We start from the raw sequence: 19,459 nt of genomic DNA on the forward strand, positions 1-19,459 counted from the left end.
CCAAGATCTCAGTCTGCGCAGAAACTACCTCTGGCGGCTATGTTCCCAAAGTCCACTACAGTCAAAAGGATGGGAAGTGTAGGGACTCCTGACATTTTCTGAAAGCCCAAAGCTCGCCACAGCCTCACACCCCATCCTCCCATCCCGAGGCCTGCAGCATCGCCCCACTCCTGCAGCAGTGACTCTGCCTTTTGGGACCCCGCTCCACCAAAGCCACCCCCCCCCTTTTAAGCTACATTCGGATTATAAGACGCACCCCACTACTTTTTTCTCAAAATGTTTGAGAAAAGATCTGCGTCTTATAATCTGAAAAATGCTGTAACTTTTTCCTAAATAAAATGTTTATTTTGAATACTTTGTAGACAATCCTTTGCAGGCAATGACTGCCTGAAGTCTGGAAGCCATGGACGTTACCAAACACTAGGTTTTCCTCCTTTGTGATGCTTTGCTTTACTGCAGTTTACTTCAGTTGTTGCTTATTTGGGGGTCTTTCTACCTTAAGTTTTGTTTTAAGCATGTGAAATGCTGCTCAGTAGGGTTAAGATCTGGGGATTGACTCCGCCATTGCAGAATATTCCACTTCTTTGCCGTAAAGAAACTCCTGGGTTGCGATCACGGTACGCTTTGGGTCATTGGACGGCTCTTCATCGTACAGATAGACAATCAGCGTTGCTGAATTTGGCTGAATCTCTGCCACGGCCCCTCAGCTGCCTATGTTGTTTGCATCGTAATACTGTTTGAAATTTTGCACCGGCACCGCCCTAATCGTGGGCAGCGCTTGTATAGATAGATCTGGTTGCGGGCTTCAGTAAAACTGTGTCGGTGCATGTCCATTGACCTCCCAGTGGTTAATAAAATGGCGTTGGTGGCAGCGCATGCGCAGATTAAGATCTCTGCTCATCGTTAAGCTGAGATCTTAATATGCGCTGATGCCATTTTCCTGAAGCCCTCCGCAAGATGAATGTGTGCAAGCATTGCCTGCAGTTAGGATATCACCGGCGAGAAATTTTAAACAATGTGAAGTGAAGATACGAACACCCGAAGCAACTGAGGGGCCATGGCAGAGCCAAAGACCCGACCCACAGCTTGTTGGACCCAAACGTATAATGATCCTTAAATAACAACCAGGCTGCGGATTTCTACACTGAAGGCACCTATGAAACCAGTAGAACAGCACCTTTTTGGCCATACCTTTAGTTTAAGATGCCTCATCCCGAGGACAGGTTCTCTTTAAACATTTCACTTTAGAGGGGTTGATGCATCAGCGCAAACTTACCAGATCATTTTGGCTTGTCATAATGTAGGACACACACAGATTTGCAAGGACAATGGCGCTGACATTCAGGATCTGAAAAATAAGAGATGTGAGATATGATCAATACAAAAGCTGTAAAAGAAAAACCAACGGCATATATTGTGGCTTGCTTTGTATTCTGAATAATGGTAGTGTATCTCCTAAGTAACTCAATGAATGACAATGATGATGACAAAGCTTGCTTCTTCTTACAGGGAATCTGTCAGCAGGTTTTTGTGATGTATTTTGAGAGCAGCATGGTATAGGGGAAGAGACCCTGATTCTAGCAATGTATCACTTAGATTACTGCTTGCAGCAGTTGTCATAGAATCACAGTTTTCTATGTTGCAGATTTAGCAGAGCTCAGAATGCTGAGCTCTGTATAACTCCTCCTACACCACTGTCAGATTTCTGTGTACACTGTGTATGGACAGGAATCAGTGATGGGGTTAGGCTGGACTAGGAGGCACAGGGGCAGCTTGAACTGTAGTGATAATCTCCTGCTGATAAAACACTGATTGTATTGAAACATTCAAACAGCAAAACATACAGCCTAGCAAGTGACATATTGCTGGAAACAGGGCCTTTGACCCTATGTGACGGTGCTCTCAGATAACATGACAAAACCCTGGTGACAGATTCCCTTTAACTTCACAATGATTGCATGTAATATCTCACATATATTGCCAGCATTAAGCATAAAACATACTAGCAAACATTAATAGCCCATGCACCAAGTACCAAAAACTACAGTACAAAAATCCAAAAAGTAGGTAGTATTTCCTATACATGAGTTATTATATAGTATCACATATCAACATAACAGTTGGAGTCATATAAATGCCAGCGCAAATAAGAACAATGCTGTTTTCCAAATATTCAGAAATGTTCAGAAACTATACCAGGTCCTTGATTCCATACTCTACAGCCATGTTAATTCCCTCTGTTGTCATCGTATACATAATTTACAGGTAATATACTGCTTATACTTTAAAATGCTTTCAGTGGATCTGTCACTGTATATATTATTAAATACGGTAGGTCTCTTGCACCTAATGAAGCTGGGGTACTTACTGTGTCAAAATGACAGAATAATCTGGTTTTGAAAGTCTGACTCAATTTATGCCCAAGTACCTGATTGACAGCTCCTTCCTGCTGCAACTGCTGAGATCTCACACTGCTCAGTACAAGCTGCAGCTCTCAGTCAGTCTGGCATGGATCTACACTGTAAGTGCACCAGAGTCATCAGGTCCAAGAGATCTATTAAACAATGTATACAATTCATGTGGAGAGATTTAATGACAGATATGCTTTAATTGTGTCCAGTCAGCATGACTTTATGAAAAGACACAAAATATCACTACTGCACATGCACAAGGGAAATTGTAAAGTTCTAAATGAAGTTGTGCCAAAAAGTCACTTGGGCATACTGTTCTCTCCCAGAGCTGTCAATATATATACATGTGTCCTTATTTGTCTCTAAGCCTGACATAATCCAAGATATATTGTGCAAGGTGGATGCCTCAAAAATGAAGGATGCCATCAGTTGGACATCTATCCGTCACATTTTTTTACCAGTTATTGAATTGGTATCATGACAAATTGTATAACATAAAGGGGTACTGTCATGACCAAAAATGCCATTTACCAGTGGATATAGGGTCAAAACGGGGCAGCACGGTGGCGCAGTGGTTAGCACAGCAGCCTTGCAGTGCTGGAGTCCTGGGTTCTAATCCCACCCAGGACAACATCTGCAAAGAGTTTGTATGTTCTCTCCGTGTTTGCGTGGGTTTCCTCCGGGTTCTCCGGTTTCCTCCCACATTCCAAAGACATACTGATAGGGAATGTAGATTGTGAGCCCCATCAGGGACAGCGATGATAATGTGTGCAAAATTGTAAAGCGCTGCGGAATATGTTAGCGCTATATAAAAATAAAGATTATTTATTATAAAAACTGCAGGTGAATAGCGTGAAAATCATGTTAGGCTGCCTTAGTGGAACTGGAAGGCAGCGACTGCAGGGAGGATATAAGTTCATTTTCTCTCTACAGCCACTGTTTTAGTAAAGCAGCATATACATGACTTTCAGACCATTAACCTGCAAACTAAACCTTAATCATGTTGTCTGGCTTATTAGAACAGCAGCTACAGGGAGGATATAAGTTCATCTTCTCTCTGCAGCCACTGTTTTAGTAAAGCAGCATATACATGACTTTCAGACCATTAACCTGCAAACTAAACCTTAATCATGTTGTCTGGCTTATTAGAGCAGCGGCTACAGGGAGGATACAAGTTCATCTTCTCTCTGCAGCCACTGTTTTAGTAAAGCAGCCTAAATATGACTTTCAGACCATTTACCTGCAAATTAACCCTTTATCATGTTAGTCTGGCTTATTGGAACATTGGCTACAGGGAGAACATGAACTTATATTATATCTGCGGTCACTCTCTTCAGCGCTGCGTATACAGTGAGTGCATTGTAATCACTCCCCTGCCCATGATTGACATCCTGCTTTGCACACACGCAAAAACCACACATATACTCTGCAGAGCTGGCTGTCAATCGAAGTGCAGAGGAGTGATTACCGCCACGCTCACAGTATACTAGGTGACTGTAACTGCTCCACCCTGGCTGAGATTAGAGTGTCAGCTTTTCTTAGCAATGTCCTATTTGCGTACTATGGGGGCTACTCATTAAAATGCTTATGTACACACTTTAAATAGTTACAATGTTTTAGCACAACTGCAAAAATATTGCAACATTTGGTGTTTACATGCCAGTCTTGGGCATCAACACCAATATAGGCATGGAAGGACAGGTGTAGTCACAATAACCCGTCAAATTCACTGTAAGTGACACCAGTAACACCAGAAATGTACGCCAGACCCAAGTTACTTTATGAATCAGGTCAGTGTACTCCCGCGAGCACTTTATTAAGACTGATGTGCGCTATTTCAGACTATGTCAATATAGTATAGTTTAGGTAGTTTTATATACTCTTTATTATTGGGTGAGTTACGATAATGTCTAAACTTTGGAAATAAAAGAACAGATATCAATGTATATCCGGACATGCGGCGCATCTTTATAGACCGCAGCATGTCTATTTATCTTACGGAGACAAGATAAATAACACAGTCTATTAATACGATGCGGTGTTCAATGAACACATCCGGAATCACCACGCGTACAGCAGGGAGTGGCACTTGGGAGGACTGGGGTATCCGCTGCGTCCAAAGCGCAGGGATTCTGAACCGTGGACACATACCCTTAGGAGCTGTTCACCATAAGATGGAGCCCGATTTTGGTTCCCTTTTGCCTATATCTGCTGTTTCAAGGGTTCAAACCTCATTCTTCTTTGGTTATAATCTGGACACTGTACTCTCTTGTCTTCGAAGTATTTATTGTCTACATCTATCAAGTTTTGTTACTCATTTGTAACATTTTTCATTTGCATAGCTTATGTTCATGAATGCATGGATACAACATCATCAATCACTGATTGGCTGCAGTGGTCATACTCTGCCCCAGGAAGTGAGGAGACCATGAGAGCACCCTGGATGCAGAACAGAAGAGCAATTGGGTATTGGTAGGTGAGTACCTATCTTTTTTTTCTTAAAGAATGCTGGGCCCATTTTTAAAAGGAATCTGTCGGCAGGTTTTTGCTACCTAATCTGACAGCAGCATGTTGTAGTGTGGGCAAAGAGAAGCTGAATCCAACAAGGCATCACTTAGATTACTGGGAGCAGCCATTCTGACACAATCAGACCTTTAAGACATAGCAATGCAGCAGAGCTGAGGAAGCTAACCCCGCCCACATCAGGCTCTGTATATACTATGTCCATAGACAGGGAGCTGTGTTATGATCCGGAGACCTAGGAGCTGCATGAGAACATTCACTGGAGAAAGTGGCCACTGTACTGACCACAATCCTGAACTTAACACCGCAACTAGAAGTAGCCGTGGAGTGTACCTAACACACCTAGACACCTCGTCACAGCCGGAGAACTAAATACCCCTAAAGATGGAAATAGGAATACTATCTTGCCTCAGAGAAAATCCCCAAAGGATAGACAGCCCCCCACAAATATTGGCGGTGAGTCAGAGAGGAAAAAACATACACAAGCAGAAAAACAGGATTAGCACAGGAGGCCACTCTAGCTAGATAGGACAGGATAGGACAGAGTTCTGTGCGGTCAGTATAAAAACCCTTCAAAACATCCACAGCAGAATATACAAAAACTTCCTACATCTTTACTAAAAGATGTAGGAGCGTAAATCTGCAACTCCAGTGAATCCTACAATCAGAGCAGGAATAAAACTGAAACAAGCACACTGGCAGTGTGCCACAGAAACAAAAACCAAACACTTATCTTTGCTGAAATAGGCAGCGAGCAGGAGAAGCCAGAAAGTGATCCAACACTTCACAAGGAACATTGACTACTGGCAAGGGCTAAAGGATCCTGCCCACTTAAATATCCCACTCAGAATTGTAATCATCCGATACACCTGGCCAGGTCTGTGACTCAGAGACAACTGCATTCCCACCTACAACCACTGGAGGGAACCCAAGAGTAGAATTCACAACAGAGCTGCCTATCACTGGAGGGGTGTGTTGGACCAGGAGGCATGCGCTGCTGCAGTCCAGCAATGATAAACTCCTGGTGCTAAAACACTCATTGCAAGTAAATAAAAGGAGGAGCTTGATATAAGCGGCATCACTGAAATCTGTGTTTTAACTCCTACAGCATGCTGTCTTCAGATTACATGGCAAAAACCTGCTAACAGATTCCCTTTAAGAAAACAAAAGAGGAGGTATCCCTTTAAGATGATTTGGATTTCTTCTAAAAAGTACACTATTCCTTCCAATGGCATAGACACATGTCCTTGTATGAAGAAGCAAAGAACTATTTGAGCTATTAAGGCCTAAACGCTATGACCTTGAACCACAGTAATCTGCCACTTTGATATCTCTGTGTAATGACTTCAACACTAATCTGGATTGCGTTAATGTGGTAGATGACTGTGGTTCAAGATCATGGAGTTTCTGCCATACTAGTGATCATAGTGTTGTTAAATTGGTTGTCCACTTTTGGGGATCATTTTTTTTTTAAGTAAATGAATGTTGGCTAAACTTAGTTTTTGTAATTGGGTTTCATTAAAAATTTGCCACCATTTGCCTTTTATCGCCTTTGTGTTGTGCTGTCTATTGCTGGATGCAGAATGGGTTAAGTGAGAACCCTAATCCTACCAGTTGTAATGGCCCATTGGGAGAGTATGTAGATCTTTTAGCACTTTTTTTGGCTCCTGTCAGTTGAAAGGTGCAGTAAAACAAAGCGCCCGAAAAAGCAAAATGGTGCAAATTTTTTAATGAAACTAAATAGTAAAAATGATTTTTAGCCCTAAATACATGCAATTACGTAAAAACAAAAAAAAAATCCTCAACGGTGAACAACTGCAATCCATGGTGCTGCTGTCCGAAGTGCCTCTATGTATGCCGGTGGCGCTAATTTTTACATAAAATGTATACATAAAATGTATACAGATGTCATTGCATGAAGACTGATAGTGGAAGTCATTAGGAGAAGATACACAGTGAAAACTACGGATTGGAGGCAGAGCAATGCACCATATAGAGGCAAGCACTCAGAAAATCCATGCAACCAAAGCAATGGAAAAAACACATAAAAAAGACAAGAGAGACAAACGCTCGGTTTACCGAAACTTTTCTCTTGCAAGGACATTCTTCAATGTTACACTGTCCCGGCTAAGACACACAGGAGAAAAACGATGCAGAGGTGACGTCTACGATTCAGTAAACAGCGAGTGAATAGAGCACTTGTGTAAAGTTCCAATAAACTTTGAGGCTATAAATGATTTAGTAAGACTCTAATTTGGTATTTTATTATAGTTAAGGAATATTACTGCATTTGCTTTACCAAATGCACCTTCCATGAGCCATATAATATTTGAGTCTACAATCCTAATTTATAGCATAGAAATGTATTAAACAGTAATCAAATTATAAATCATGTCAATTTCCTGACAAACTGCATGTTAATTACATAGTCATGGCCGAAAGTGTTGGCACCTTTGAAATGGTACCAGAAAATTATTGCAATTACACATGTTTTCTTAACACACATATATTTCCTTTGTGAGTATTGAAAAACAAAAAAAACTGAGAAAAAAGGTAAATTGGACATAATTTCAAAAAACGTGCCAGACATAATTGTTGGCACGCTTCCAAAATTGTTGTTTCAAGAATGTGATACTCGTTCAAACTCACCTATGGCAAGTAACAGGTGTGGGCAATATGAAAATCACACCTGAAACCAGATAAAAAGGAAAAGTTGACTCAATCTTTGCATTGTGAGTTTGACTGTGCTACACTAAGCATGGAGAACAGAAAGAGGAGAAGAGAACTGTCTGAGGACTTGACAACCAAAATTGTTGAACAATATCAACAATCTCAAGGTTACAAGTCCATCTCCAGAGATCTTGATGTCCCTTTGTCCATGGTGCGCAACATAATAAAGAAGTTTACAACCCATGGCACTGTAGCTAATTTCCCTGAACGTGGATGGCAGAGAAAAACTGATGAACGCTGGCTAGTCCAGATGGTGGATAAGCATCCCCAATCAAATTCCCCAAAAATTTAAGCTGTCCTGCAGGTTCAGGTTGCAACAGTGTCAGCACCAACTATCCATTGACATTTCAATGAAATGAAATGCTATGGCAGGAGATCCATGAGGACTCCACCGCTGACACACAGACATAAAAAAGCTAGACTGCAGTTTGCCAAAATATATGTAAGCCAAAATCCTTCTGGGAAAGTGTCTTGTGGCCAGAAGAGACCAAGATAGAGCTTTTCGCTAAAGCAAATTATTTTACTATTTACTAAAAACCGAATGAGGCCTACAAAGAAAAGAATACAGTACCTACAGTCAAATATAGTGGAGTCTCAAAAATGTTTTGGGGTTGTTTTGCTGCCTCTGGCACTAGGTGCCTTGACTGTGTGCAAGTCATCGTGAAATAAGAAGATTATCAAAGGATTTTGGATTGCAATGTAGTGCCCAGTGTCAGAAAGCTGGGTTTGCATCCTAGATCATGGGTGTTCCAGTAGGACAATGACCCCAAACATACTTCAAGAAGCCCCCAGAAAAGGATGGAAACAAAGCGCTGGAGAGTGACCAGCAATATGTCCGGATCTAAATCCCATTGAACACCTGTGGAGAAATCTTAAAGGGAACCTGTCACCTCGTTTTGCCGCTATAAGATGTGGCCACTGCCTTTCAGGGCTTATCTACAGCATTCTATAATGCTGTAGATAAGCCCCCGATCTGACCTGAAAGAGAAGAAAAACAAGTTTTATTATACTCACCTGGTCCGGTCCGATGGGTGTCGCAGGTCCTGGGTCTGGCACCTCCCATCTTCATGCGATGGTGTCATCCTGTTTGCTTTGAGCCGCGCTCCTGTGCAGGCGTACTGATCAGCCCTGGTGAGGGCAGAGTAAACTACTGAAATGCACAGGTGCCGGGCCTCTCTGACCTTTCCAGGCGCCTGCGCACTGCTGTACTTTGCTCTGTCATCAACAGGGCAGATCAGTACGCCTGCACAGGAGTGTGGCACGAAGCAAGCAGGATGACAACATCGCATGAAGTTGGGAGGCACCAGACCCGGACCTGCGACACCCATCGGACCGGACGGCCCGGGTGAGTATAATATAACTTATTTTACTTCTCTTTCAGGTCGGACCGGGGGCTTATCTACAGCATTATAGAATGCTTTAGATAAGCCCTGAAAGGCAGTGGCTGCATCTTATAGCGGCAAAACAAAGTGACATATTCCCTTTAAAATTGCGGTTAGGAGAAGTCGCCCTTCAAATATGAGAGACCTGGAGCAGTTTGCAAAAGAAGAATGGTCCAAAATGCCAGCTGAGAGGCGGGAGAAGCTTTTTGATGGTTATAGGAAGCAATTGATTGCAGTTATATATTACAAAGGGGGTGCAACCAAATATTAAGTTGAGAGTGTCAAAAAATTTTGTCCGGCCCATTTTGGGGGTTTTATGTGAAATTATGTCCAATTTGCCTTTTTTTCTCTGTTTTTTTGTGCTGTTTCAATACACGCAAATTAAATAAACACATGAATAACAAAACATGTGTAATTGTAATTTTCTGGGAGAAATACTTCATTTTCTGGAACAATTTCAAGGGTGCCAACACTTTCGACCATGACTGTATATTTGTATGGAGCATATAGCGTGAGGTCTGGGAAATTTATATATAAAAAAAAAATGTTGCCAATCCGCTGCGGATACTTTCTTGGACCACCACTAGTTTCTGTTAGCTGGCACCAGTGATGTGTGTCTTCGCGATATGTGACCTGACTGCAACCACTAACTGGAAACAACAGGGACAGCAGTGGTCACCCTACAGTCAGTGACTGGCAGCAGCAGTCACCTATCAATACATAAACCCATCACTGAGACTGGTGGGAGATGAGGGAAGCCTTGGCATGGGAGTCATAGAGGTTAAGTATTACAACTTTTGTTATTCTATACTATTGCAATCTGTTTGTAAAAGATTTAGCTTTAGCTGTAAAAAAAAAAAAAAAAACATTTTCAGGTGGTCTACACTTTACAGAACCCACTTAAAGTGGTCGTAGACTATACAGAACCCGTTGAAGGTGGTCGCTAGATAACTAGTGAGCCAACAGCTACTCCTGGACCTTCCCATACCCATGCAAGCTTCGGCTTGGCCAACCATGCAAGTGTTCTCAATAAAGTGGAAACAGTAACTGAGAGACACCTTTGGTGGCAAGTTATCTTCCATAAGAAGGGATTGGGCATATACCATATATCTGATTTCTGCTTATGGGATCTGAGACTCAAGGAAACCTTGTATGACCCCCAGAATTCTGATAATATCTATATAATTGTCTAAGGGTTTTCCCGTCTGTCTGTCTGTCCTGGAAATCCCGCGTCTCTGATTGGTCGACCAATCAGCAACGGGCACAGCGATGATGATGTCATAAAGGACGTAGAAATCCCACGTTTCTGATTCAGCGACGGGCACAGTATCGACGTAGATGTCATAATGGTTGCCATGGCGACAATGATGTCATAAAGGTTGCCTCGACCAATCAGCGACGGGCACAGTCTGCCGCGAATTCTGGAATCATCATTGTCCATATACTACGGGGACATGCATATTCTAGAATACCCGATGCGTTAGGATCGGGCCACAATCTAGTAGTTATATATTATATAAATTTTTGTATCTCAGAAGTGCCCATGTCCCACTGGCTCTTCATACACGACATTACTATAAGAGCAGTGACATTATGGAAGTCTCTGCCACATGATCTTGTAATGGTTGACTCACAAAGGTTCTAGGAGGGCCTGGATGTCTTTCTTGAATGATCTAATATTACAGGTTATGGGCACTAGATTCTGTTTTCGGATCAATCCAGGGAACTAGTCTGATTGCCGTATGTCGGATCGGAAAGTATTTTTTCCCTAATATGGGGCAGTTAGTGCCTGCCTTATGGGGTTTTCACCATCCTTCCATCTGGATCAAGATGCTACGCTATTCGTGAACTTGATAGACTTATGTCTACCGTCACCCTTAAAAACTATGAAACTATACCTAATCAGAATTCTGACTTGACAGGTTACATTACTATAACCATAGTATTGGATGCTACAATTAGCAAAACGGGTCAGTGAAACAGAAATAGAAGTATGTGAGTGTACACTGGGTGTCAGAAGGTGGAGTGGTTGTCAGATCACTGTGTTCATGTTGGACCTAGAGCCTACCTGAATAGCATGGCAGCTGCCACAATTTTTACCTCTGCTAAATTAAAGGGGCTTTCCCACGAACAAAGTCCATTTTAACTTATAATAGATCTTGGAATAATAATTATTTCCTCTATTGAATGTGTTTAAATAAAATGTTCCTGTGCTGAGATAATCTTATAAATGTGCCCCTGCTTGTGTACTGTGTAATGGCCGTGTCTGACCGTGCAGGGACATGGTCTGATCATAGCACAGGAACATTTTGTTTAGCACATCCAATTGTGGATAATATTATTATTCCAAGATCTATAGATAAAAAACAGGATTTTTGGTTGCTTACCGTAAAATCTGTTTCTCGGAGCCTCCATTGGGGGACACAGGAACCATGGGTGCTGCTGCCACTAGGAGGCTGACACTATGCACAAAGAAAGTTAGCTCCTCCTCTGCAGTGTACACCCCACCGACTGGAATTATGCACTTCAGTTAGTGAGAAAGTAGGAGAAAAACAATAAGGCTGAAATAACATAACCACAAACATGAGAACTGTAAACATGAGAACAGTCATAGAACACAGAACCACAGAAACTGACTAATATGGGAGGGTGCTGTGTCCCCCGATGAAGGCTCAGAGAAACAGATTTTACGGTAAGCAACCAAAAATCCTGTTTTCTCTATCGCCTCATTGGGGGACACAGGAACCATGGGACGTCCCAAAGCAGTCCCTGGGGCGAGAAAAACAGACTTCCATCAGGTCAGAGGACTCACCACTGCCGCCTGCAAGATCCTTCTGTCTAGGCTGGCGTCCGCCGAAGTATGGGTATGGAACTTGTAAAATTTGGCGAACGTGTGGATGGAAGACCAGGTTGCCGCTTTGCAAAGCCGTAGGACGGAAGCCCTGTGGTGCACCGCCCAGGAGGCGCCGACTGCCCGGGTAGAGTGAGCCCTAACGCCAGGAGGGGCACTCTGTTCTTGACCCGGTAAGCCTCCAAAATTGCCGTTCTGATCCAGCGAGCAATAGTCGCCTTGGAAGCCGGCAGACCTCTATGCATGCCATCAGGAATGATAAAAAGAGAGTCTGTCTTCCGAAAGGAAGTCATTCTAGCCAGGTATACCCTCGCCACCCTGACGAGGTCTAGCTTGTTCAACGATCGCTCCATAGGATGAGTCGGAGTTGGACAAATGAAGGTAGGACGATGTCCTCGTTGAGGTGGAAGGTGGAAACCACCTTAGGAAGGAAGGAAAGCGGAGCACTCAGGACCACCCTGTTCTGGTGCATGACCAAGAAAGGAGGTCAGCAAGAAAAGGCCGCCAACTCGGAAAGACGCCGGATAGAGGTGATGGCCAAGAAAAGCCACCTTCCAAGATAGAACTGACAGGGAACCTCCCTCAGAGGCTCAAAGGGGGGACCCCTCAGAACCTCCAGCACAAGATTAAGATCCCGTGAATCCACAGGAGCCCTGCACGGTGGGACAACATGGGCTACTCCCTGAAGGAAGGTCTTGATCTGTGGCCGAGAAGATAACGTCTTCTGGAAGAAGATGGAGAGCGCAGAAACGTGGCCCTTTAGGGAACTAAGGGCAAGGCCCGCATCCAATCCTGCCTGAAGGAAGGCCAAAATCGAGGGACGAGAAAAGGACATAGGTGGAACATGATTGGACTCGCACCAGCGAAAATAGGCCACCCATGTTCGATAGTAGATCTTGGAAGACGAAGACTCCCGAGCCTGGATCATGGTGTGAATCACTCGATCTGAAAAAAAACGGACACTTTCAGAACCCCGGTCTCAACAGCCATGCCGTCAAACTGAGCGACTGAGAATTCGTGTGGCAGTTCGGACCTTGAGACAGCAGACCGGATCTGTCTGGAAGCCTCCAGGGAGGGTCCGCGAGAAGGTTGACGATCTCTGCGAACCAAGATCTCCTGGGCCAATCCGGAGCGATCAGGATGACCGGTACCCCCTCCGTTTTCATCTTCAATAGTTTGGGAAGAAGAGGAAGAGGGGGGAACAGATAGGGAAGCACGAACTGCGACCAAGGAATGGCCAGAGCGTCGGCACCCACCGCGAGAGGATCGCGGGATCTGGAGACGAAACGAGGGACCTTCCTATACAGACGGGACGCCATGAGGTCCACATCCAGAGTCCCCCATCGAAGGCAAATTTTATGGAAGACCTCCCGATGCAGGGACCATTTCCCTGCCGCAAGGCCCTCGCGGCTGAGGAAGTCGGCGGCCCAATTGTCTACACCAGAGATATGCACCGCGGATGTCGCCGGAAACTGTCACCTCCCCCCAAACGAGGATCTTGGAGACCTCGGAAAACGCCAAGGAACTTCGAGTCCCTCCTTGGTGTTTGACATATGCCACAGCCGTGCCATTTTCCGTCTGAATTCGGACTGGTAGACCCCTGAGAAGTCTCTCCCAGTGAAGGAGGGACAGAAAAAAAAGGCCCTTATTCCGAGGACGTTGATCGGCAGCGAAGACTCCAGCGCCGACCAACGTCTCTGGACAGTCTGGGGACGAAAAACCGCCCCCCCCCCCACAGCCGAGAAGGCTGAGTCCGTCGTCACAACCTGCCAGGAACGGGAAGGAAGGACTGACCTAGGAAGATGAGAGGAGAAGTCAGACACCAATTGAGGGACCATTTGACTCAGGGCGAAAGACGAATTGGACGATCCAGAGAAAGGACAGACTTGTCCCACTGCCAAAGGATCGCTTGCTGAAGAGGTCGTGAGTGGAATTAAGCGAAGGGGATCGCTTCCGACTTGCCCATATCCTTCCCAGGGCCTTCATGGCCGTTCTGAAGGATGGAAGCCGGGTGCCCTGAAACAAGCGAATTTCCCGGCGGAGAAGAGCTCTCTTCTCCTTGGAAAGAAAAATCCTGGTTCGACAGGTGTCGGACAGCATGCCTAGGAACACGAGGCGCTGAGTCGGAACAAGGCAAGACTTCTTGTTGACAAGCCACCCGAAACGGGACAGGTTGTCGAAAATCATGGACAAGCTTTCCTGGGCCTGAGAAAAGGATGGAGTCTTGAAGAGAATATCATCGAGGTACGGAACGAGCACCAGACCTCTGACCCTCAAGATGGCCAGCAAGGCTGCCATTATCTTTGTAAAGACCCTGGGAGCGGTTGCGAGACCGAAAGGCAGGGCGACAAACTGGGAATGCTCCTGATGTACCGCAAAACGCAGGAATCTGTGATGTCCTGTAAATATAGGGACATGAAAATAGGCATCCAGAATGTCTATTGAGTACAGAAATTCCTATGCCTCCTTGGAAGTGATTACTGAACGAAGGGATTCCATTCTGAAAGTCATAGGCGAACCCTTTTATTCAGTAACTTGAGATCCGGGATTGGTTCGAGTAGAAGCCTGTGAATCCTTCTCTTTCTGGAACGGGAAAGATTTCTCCCGCGCTGAGGTGGGAGGCGATGGCTGCAAAGGAAACCCGGAACCAAAGTCGGGTCTTTTGGAGGGTGAGATTCGAAGAAACCATCCCAGGGCTGAGAAACTAAATCGATTTTATATCCCGAGGATACCACTTCCCTGACCCATGCATCCTGCATTGCTGTAAGCCAAACGTCTTTGAAGAAAGGAAGACGACTGCCCAGCTTGGGAGATGCGCCGGGATCTCAGTGAGAATCATGCCGAGGTACATCTTCCGCCCGAAGGAGAGCAAATGGGGGGCGGAGTTACTGCGCCAGAGTAGGCCCGAGAAGCCGAGGCCTAAATTAGAAACCGGCGACTGCCTGAATGAGAGGAGGAGGCAAATAAGCCTTCACCGCAGCGAATGTCTTGCCTGTGCCTCTGAAAAGGTAGTCCCTCAAGTAGCGCCGGAACCCTCATCCAGACTGGGGAGGGGGCCTGAGCAGAGCTAAAAGTCCTGCTGAAAGCCCTTGTATTTCCCCTAGGAAAAGGCCCCCCACCTCCCTAAAGGGAATCCCTAACTGAAAGGTCCCGAGGGAAATAGATGGGGCACCTTCTAAATACTCACCTTTTTCATCTGTATATCTTCTTCCAGAAAAACCTGAGGAAAAGGAGAAATATACCTCATTATTCCGGAATGCAAAAAGACGTTCTGCACTTGCTGGTGGATGTCCTCATCTCCTCCAACCGACAGACTCTGGTGGGCGAGTGGGTGGGGGATGGAGCTAGGACGAGCCAGGTCTCCTAAACACGCTTCTGTGTTAGGGTCTTGGTCCTGCAGTCAGATCTATGAGGATACGGGGTGGCAGTACACGCCGTACTCATGGTCTCTTTGTGGAAGTACAGTTGTGACCGTTCACACTGTATCCCTCCAAGGTATCTGAAAGGAAACGACGCACATTGAGGTAGAAATGGGTCTAATGAAAGACCCGTGTCCACCTCCTACTGACACTAAGCTAAACTAAAGTTCTTAATGCCAGTTGGTGGGGTGTACACTGCAGAGGAGGAGCTAACTTTTTTTGTGCATAGTGTCAGAGCCTCCTAGTGGCAGCAGCATACACCCATGGTTCCTGTGTCCTCCAATGAGGCGATAGAGAAATGAACTTTGTTTGTGGGACAACCCCTTTAAGTATGACGCCTCCGGGATTTATTGTTCGTATGCCAAAACATCCAATGCAATAACTATCTACCCTGAAAAATAATACATTAGTCACTGATATAGATGTATCGACACAAATACTACTTACGTTCTCATAATGCTTTTTAACAATGGGCTCATAAAAGCCGATGGCTTCTTTGTATTTATTTTCCTGCATGAACAAGACATGGGCCACATTCAGTTTCCATACATCATGCTCATTGCAAAACTCCACCGATTTCCGGAAGATTTTCTCCACCATCGAGTAATTCTCCAGGTTCCAGTATATTTTTGCCTGGGCCATCAAGACAGGAATATACCTAGAAAGAATGCAAAGTATAGATAACACTGAAAAAATGGATTAAAAAGTGTCCTGTTATAGCTTCTCTATTAATTAAAATGACACATGGGATTTGAAATATTCCAAAAATTGATACAGTAAACCAAAGTACCGTAACTATTGAATGACATCCCTCCTTGCTGCCCAAAAAGATTAGACATCCAGCTTGTATCCATATATGATATAATTCTGCACTGGTGAGCTTACTTGCTTGACTTGTATATGGCCTTTTATACACCTTTATGTTGTGTTCACACGTTCCGGATTTTTCACATTTTTTTCATGTTTTTTTTTCGCTATAAAAATGCATACATATGCATCCTATCATTTAGGGTATGTTCACACGTTCCTGATTTCCATCCTTTTTTTTTCAGGACTGTTTTTTAAAAAACTGCAGCTCTTGGCAGAAAACGCAGGTCCTTTTTTTGGTCCTTTTTTGGTCCTTTTTTGATGCGTTTTTTGATGCGTTTTTTGATGCAGTTTTCTAGCCAGAGTCTGTGTGTTTTCTAGGAATTTTTTTAGGGTTAAAATGGCTGAAAATACCCTAACCCTACCCCTAACCCTAACCCTACCCCTAACCCTAACCCTAACCCTACCCCTAACCCTACCCCTAACCCTAACCCTATTCTAACCTTAGTGAAAAAAAAAAAAATTCTTTATTTTTTTTATTGTCCCTACCTATGGGGGTGACAAAGGGGGGGGGGGGGTCATTTACTATTTTTTTTATTTTGATCACTGAGATAGGTTATATCTCAGTGATCAAAATGCACTTTGTAACGAATCTGCCGGCCGGCAGATTCGGCGGGTGCACTGCGCATGCGCCCGCCATTTTGCAAGATGGCGGCGCCCAGGGAGAAGATGGCCGGACGGACACCGGGAGGCCGGGTAAGTATAAGGGGGGGAGATTAGGGCACGGGGGGGGGCATCGGAGCACGGGGGGGGGCATCGGAGCACGGGGGGGGGGCATCAGAGCACGGGGGGGTGACATCGGAGCACGGGGGAGGGGCATCGGAGCATGGGGGGTGGGATCGGGGCAGCCACACTCCACCCACGCACTTCCGCCCGCTTCCCCGCACACTTCCTGCTGCAGCGGTTCTGCACCACGAACCGCAATAAAACCCGCAGATCTATTTTTGATCTGCGGGGTTTACGGCGGGTTTGACCTCACAATGGAGGTCTATGGGTGCAGAACCGCTGCTGTTTTACAAAAAGAAGTGACATGGTACTTCTTTTTTACCGCAGCTAATCAGTGCAGTTTTTTTTTTTCAATTCAGGACCATGTGCACAGTGGGTCCTGTTTTCCATAGGGTACAGTGTACTGTACCCTGCATGGAAAACAGCCGCGGAACCGCAGCGGCAAAACCGCTGCGTTTCCGCGGTAAAAAACGCACTGTGTGAACATGGCCTAATAATGCATTCCACAATTTTTGTGCATATGTTTTTGCGGAAAAAAAACGCAGCATGTTCATTAATTTTGCGGATTTCCCACTATATTATTGCATTGGGAACTTCAGGAAAAATCCGCAAAAAACACGAAAAATCCGCATGCGGATTTCTTGCAGAAAATGTCCAGTTTTGTTCAGGAAATTTCTGCAAGAAAGACGTGTGCACATAGCCTTAACACTCTCCATGACATAGTCACACATTGAGGTTTCCTAGATATCATGGTCACCAGCTCTCTTTTCTTGGGCTATTGTTGGTAGGTAATAATCATTTCCGGAAACTTTCTACAAGACCTGCCATTTTGGAAAAGATCTGACCCAGTAATCACATTTTGGCCCTTGTCATAGTCACTCAGATCCTTACGCCTGCCCATTTTTCATTCCACCAACACATCAAGACTTGACTTGCTATCTCATCTATCCCATTTCTTGAAAAGTCAATGGATGGATACACTGGGCAGCAAGATTAGTCCAACCAGCGATACCTTAGCTAGTAGTCATGCATACAGGGTGTGATAGGGAGTCGCCAGATCCTCCCACATATTAGCGGCACATTGACTCTACGGAAGTGGGAGGGTGGAGAATCATGAAGGCACTATTACGTATTTGTGAGATTCCTGCCAGGGTAGAAGGAGACTGTAGGGGCGTAATATGGAAGTGTAGGAAGAGTGCCATTATGTGTCTCCCCTGAAGCCTTACCACAATGGTGCTCTTTGAGAGCATTGCGAAGGGTTTATATACATATATATATATATATATATATATATATATATATATGTATATAGTGTGACAGTTTCTATATATGTTTTATCACGTGTGATAGTAAAATTCCTCATGGTGCAAACCCCTTTATGGCGACAATGTTATGACATGATCTTACTTTTCTAGGGCTTCATCATATTCGCTCACAGCCTTTTTAACGGCTTCATCATCCCGGTTAAGTCTCGCTTCTTGTACCTTGGTATTGTAAATAAATATAAAAAAAATAAATAAAGACATTTTATATATATATATATATATATATATATATATATATATCTCAATAAATACACACACATACAGTGGAGCAAAAAAGTATTTAGTCAGTCAGCAATAGTGCAAGTTCCACCACTTAAAAAGATGAGAGGCGTCTGTAATTTACATCATATGTAGACCTCAACTATGGGAGACAAACTGAGAAAAAAAAATCCAGAAAATCACATTGTCTGTTTTTTTATCATTTTATTTGCATATTATGGTGGAAAATAAGTATTTGGTCAGAAACAAAATTTCATCTCAATACTTTGTAATATATCCTTTGTTGGCAATGACAGAGGTCAAACGTTTTCTGTAAGTCTTCACAAGATTGCCACACACTGTTGTTGGTATGTTGGCCCATTCCTCCATGCAGATCTCCTCTAGAGCAGTGATGTCTTTGGCTTTTCGCTTGGCAACACGGACTTTCAACTCCCTACAAAGGTTTTCTATAGGGTTGAGATCTGGAGACTGTCTAGGCCACTCCAGGACCTTGAAATGCTTCTTACGAAGCCACTCCTTCGTTGCCCTGGCGGTGTGCTTTGGATCATTGTCATGTTGTAAGACCCAGCCACGTTTCATCTTCAATGCCCTTGCTGATGGAAGGAGGTTTGCACTCAAAATCTCACGACACATGGCCCCATTCATTCTTTCATGTACCCGGATCAGTCGTCCTGGCCCCTTTGCAGAGAAACAGCCCCAAAGCATGATGTTTCCACCACCATGCTTTACAGTAGGTATGGTGTTTGATGGATGCAACTCAGTATTCTTTTTCCTCCAAACACGACAAGTTGTGTTTCTACCAAACATTTCCAGTTTGGTTTCATCAGACCATAGGACATTCTCCCAAAACTCCTCTGGATCATCCAAATGCTCTCTAGCAAACTTCAGACGGGCCCGGACATGTACTGGCTTAAGCAGTGGGACACGTCTGGCACTGCAGGATCTGAGTCCATGGTGCCGTAGTGTGTTACTTATGGTAGGCCTTGTTACATTGGTCCCAGCTCTC

General features: G+C 44.4%; 1 protein-coding gene across 1 annotated transcript in view; it reads right to left on the bottom strand.

The window, feature by feature from the left end:
• The window catches only part of LOC138642146 (intraflagellar transport protein 70A), a 104,889-nt gene that overhangs the window by 16,876 nt on the left and 68,554 nt on the right, over nt 1–19,459 (bottom strand). Inside the window, exons 13-15 of the mRNA XM_069730098.1 lie at nt 18,317–18,393; nt 15,764–15,974; nt 1,277–1,348 (exon numbers count right to left, since the gene is read on the bottom strand). Coding sequence (XP_069586199.1) covers nt 1,277–1,348; nt 15,764–15,974; nt 18,317–18,393 — 360 coding nt within the window. The remainder of the gene's footprint in view (nt 1–1,276; nt 1,349–15,763; nt 15,975–18,316; nt 18,394–19,459) is intronic.

Source organism: Ranitomeya imitator, chromosome 6, assembly GCF_032444005.1.
Source record: "Ranitomeya imitator isolate aRanImi1 chromosome 6, aRanImi1.pri, whole genome shotgun sequence".
In the NCBI taxonomy this organism is placed as follows: domain Eukaryota; kingdom Metazoa; phylum Chordata; class Amphibia; order Anura; family Dendrobatidae; genus Ranitomeya; species Ranitomeya imitator.